The following is a 3453-nucleotide window of genomic DNA, read 5'->3' as shown; positions in this document are numbered from 1 at the left end:
CAATTTCATTAAATTAGTCACTTTACTGAATCAGTGACCAGTTCGGTTCTCACAAGTCACAACCTTGGTTTTTAAGCGCGCTCTCTCTCTTCGAGCCTATTCTCCTCGTCTTTGTTTGATTTTCTTTAAGCGCGCGCTCTCTCTTCGATCTCTCTCTCTCTCTCTCTCCGACCTCACTCTGTCTCACCGGTTCACTGCGAACGTGTCTCTCTCTGCTCGGCCGTGTTCTCCTCGCTGTCACCTCCATTTCTCCCTCGCCGCCCGTAAGCACTGCTTCTTCAGTTTATTTTTGTCCTTCCGTGTCTGTGTGTGGTTTCTTGTTGTTAGAAACTTAGAATTGGTTAAAGTTTGAATCTTGTACTATCATTGGCTATTAGATTGCACGGTTCTGCTTTTTTGATGCATTCCACCTTTTCGAGGGAATGATGGAAATTGAATTTGGAAACTTTTGTAACTTTGTGAAATTGGAGTGGTTTATTATTCAATGCATAGTTTATGTCATTTTTTTTTATTTCTCGCAGCCTTGCTGAAAAGCATTCGTGGGGAAGAGTAAAAAGAGAGAAGAAACAAGAGGATGGAATTGTCGGTGAGCTCAATATGTGACTCAGAGATCCCTCTTCAACTGCGCAAAATTGATGACTTGGTCGCTTCATCCTCCAAATCCCTCCAATCCCTCAAGTCCACCGCTCATGAAACAGCTCAACTTCAAGGTCTTAGGGTTTCTACTTCATGCTTTACTCTGGGCTACAAATCAGAAATGTTACTGTCGTTAAGTTTTTATTCTTGTACTTTAAGCAATTGCAGGTACTCCTGGTTTTCTTTTCTCATTTTTTATTCTACAACTTCCTTTTTTATTTTTCATTCTAGATTTTCTTCTTAAATTTTTATTTTTGTGGTTTTTAGTTAGAATTGAAATCGCTCATCTAGTTTTCGTGTTTGCAATAAATCATCGTGTAACCTTTTGGGAACATATTGATAATTTAGTGTTACCTCTCTGCAACCTTTTTTTTGTTTTGTTTTTTTTTTTTTGTTTTTTAAAATTAAATTGATCTGCTGTATATTATTTTGATGGTTCAGTTAAGACCCGTAAAGAAGCCAAACGAATGGCCTTGTCGGATGCTATTGCCTCTGCAAAGGCTAGAGTGGAAGGCCTTAAGGCAAGCATTCAGCAGCAGCAGACAAAGAAACAAGAGTTTGCGGAATTTCTCGCTCGACAGTCTCTTGGTAATTACCTTTTTTTTGCATGTGGTTGCAACTATTTCTAGCTATTTAAATAAATAAGCTGTTTCTGGTTTTGTTTCTGTAGTAGAGTGGAAGTTGTTAACATCCGCTTTATAACTTGTTAACACCTAATACGTAATTTGTTTAAAGATTTTCAGTTGTTCTGGCATTGACATTTGAATCACATGGTTGTAGATAATTTTTCTTGTGTTTGTACTTGGTTGTTTTTGGTGGGCATATTTTACGCAAAAATGTTATTTGCACACCAAAATCAGTCACCTTGTACTTTTGTATAAATATATATGTAGTTTAACTCATTTTCAATGTGTATTTTGTATTTCAATGTATATTCTATACTGTTGGCTAATTTTGGTGACTGATTTTAGTATACATCTAGTATGATTGTATTTTACGTGATGGATTAAAACTTATGTAGTTATGTGTAAACTTTCACAAATTATATGTTGAATGGAATCAAGTTATACTAAATAATACATTGGCTGGGTCGACATAGCAGAATTGTCAAAGATTTTGTTACAAAAGTTTTGTTATATGTAATTTGTACAGAAAGGTTTCTGACTTGAACTATAATTCACTGGAAGATTTAAATATTGTGAAAAATGTGTGAATTTTATGTTTGAGGTTTAGTTCTTTATTGAAATTCCTGATGTAAGATACTCTATGGATCCTTGATTATTGAGTTATGGATCAAAGTGGGCTGGCCAATGACAAAGATGCTACTTTAACTTACGTTTATAAAAAGATGCTACTCATAACATCAACATACATTCTGAATCTCTACTACATGGGTGGACAGATAAATGGATATATCTTAGATATTGGGACCAATAAAAGTTGTCTTGATTGTAACATTATTGTTGCATTATTCTGTCATAAGAGGATACTCAGTGGTGAGTATTACATAGAGAAAGTTAGTGCTGTTTATTTCAAGGGAGCGTACAGTTCCAGATTTTGTGAGAGGTATTTGAAGTTATGGTTTTAGCCATAGTGCTAGTGCAGCAATCTCTGGTCTATTACTTAAGAACATATGGGGAATTTTCAACCGCAGTAAGCTCAAATATGCAGAAGTGAAAAACACAAGTCATAGAATCAGAAAAAGAAATAATGCATAGGGGGCGGGATTAAAAGGAACAAAATATGATATTAAAATCAACTCGGAACAAATAATACTTAAATGAAAATAAAGATGGTTTCAAACTCAAACAAACAGGTTTGAGCAAATAAACAAAAGAAAAAAGAAACCCAAGTTATGGTGGGATAAGGCTAGATTTAGGGTTGGCAATGGATAGGGTAGGGTAGGGTTTGGACTCTACCCTAATCTTACCTGCAGGTTGAAAACTTTTTTAAAACTCAATCCTACCCTACCCGTGGGTTGAGTAACTCTACCTGCACCATAAAGTTCTCAATCCTATCCTACCTTACCCTATCCGCAGGAAAATTAAAATTTTCAAGCAAATATAAAATTCAATCATTCCATATTTCATACATATTAATAAAATAGAAAATAAAAAATTAAATTCAAAGTAAAATTAAAAACAATAAAATCTTAAAGAAATTCAACATAAAATTATAAACGTACTAAATTAGAAAGAAAAGAAAAGACAGCATCTACCACTTTCAAAGGGAAGTATACGAAGATTAAGTTTGCATTATTGCCCTTCATTTTCCATGGTAAAGATAATAATTAGATATTAGCACTGGTGTAGTGTAATAAGCCATAATGACCAACTTAAAATGTAGCAGTTAGCATCTGTCAACACAAATCCCTCTGGCCTCTATCTTTGTAATGGCTACTATGCTACTACTATATATTATATTATTATTGTGCATTATAATTAAAGGTGTTGGTGCCACCAACTATCTGCAATTCATCTTGGAAATCATTATAGCAAGCTGCAAATATTATAAATGAGTAACATTGTAAAGAGAAAAATAGTTATCCCTTAGTATCATTACTTGCCAGAATGCAGCATAGTGCGAATTTCCTTTTCATCTCTTAATCCTTTTGATCTCTGGAATGTTGATTTTTAATCATGTTTTTAGCACGAGTCAAAAGTGCTTTCATCCTGGTCTTCCATTCATGTATATCCTATCAATTTAATCTTTTGGTTGAGTGATTTTATGACATAGTATTAAAATTTTTATGACTAAAAAAAAGCTAGAGTTTAATATTTGTTATTCTAAAAAAAAAAAAAAAAGAAAAAAAAAAAA

General features: G+C 33.7%; 1 protein-coding gene across 1 annotated transcript in view; it reads left to right on the top strand.

Moving 5' to 3' along the window:
* LOC107623782 (kinetochore protein spc25) overlaps nt 796–3453 on the top strand; it is a 4221-nt gene continuing 1563 nt past the window's right edge. The window contains exons 1-2 of the mRNA XM_016326153.2: nt 796–804; nt 1078–1224. Of these exons, the coding sequence (XP_016181639.1) occupies nt 1104–1224 (121 nt within the window). The 5' untranslated portion in view covers nt 796–804; nt 1078–1103. The remainder of the gene's footprint in view (nt 805–1077; nt 1225–3453) is intronic.

This window comes from Arachis ipaensis, chromosome B10, assembly GCF_000816755.2.
Source record: "Arachis ipaensis cultivar K30076 chromosome B10, Araip1.1, whole genome shotgun sequence".
NCBI lineage: Eukaryota > Viridiplantae > Streptophyta > Magnoliopsida > Fabales > Fabaceae > Arachis > Arachis ipaensis.
This window is presented reverse-complemented; position numbering and strand designations above follow the sequence as displayed.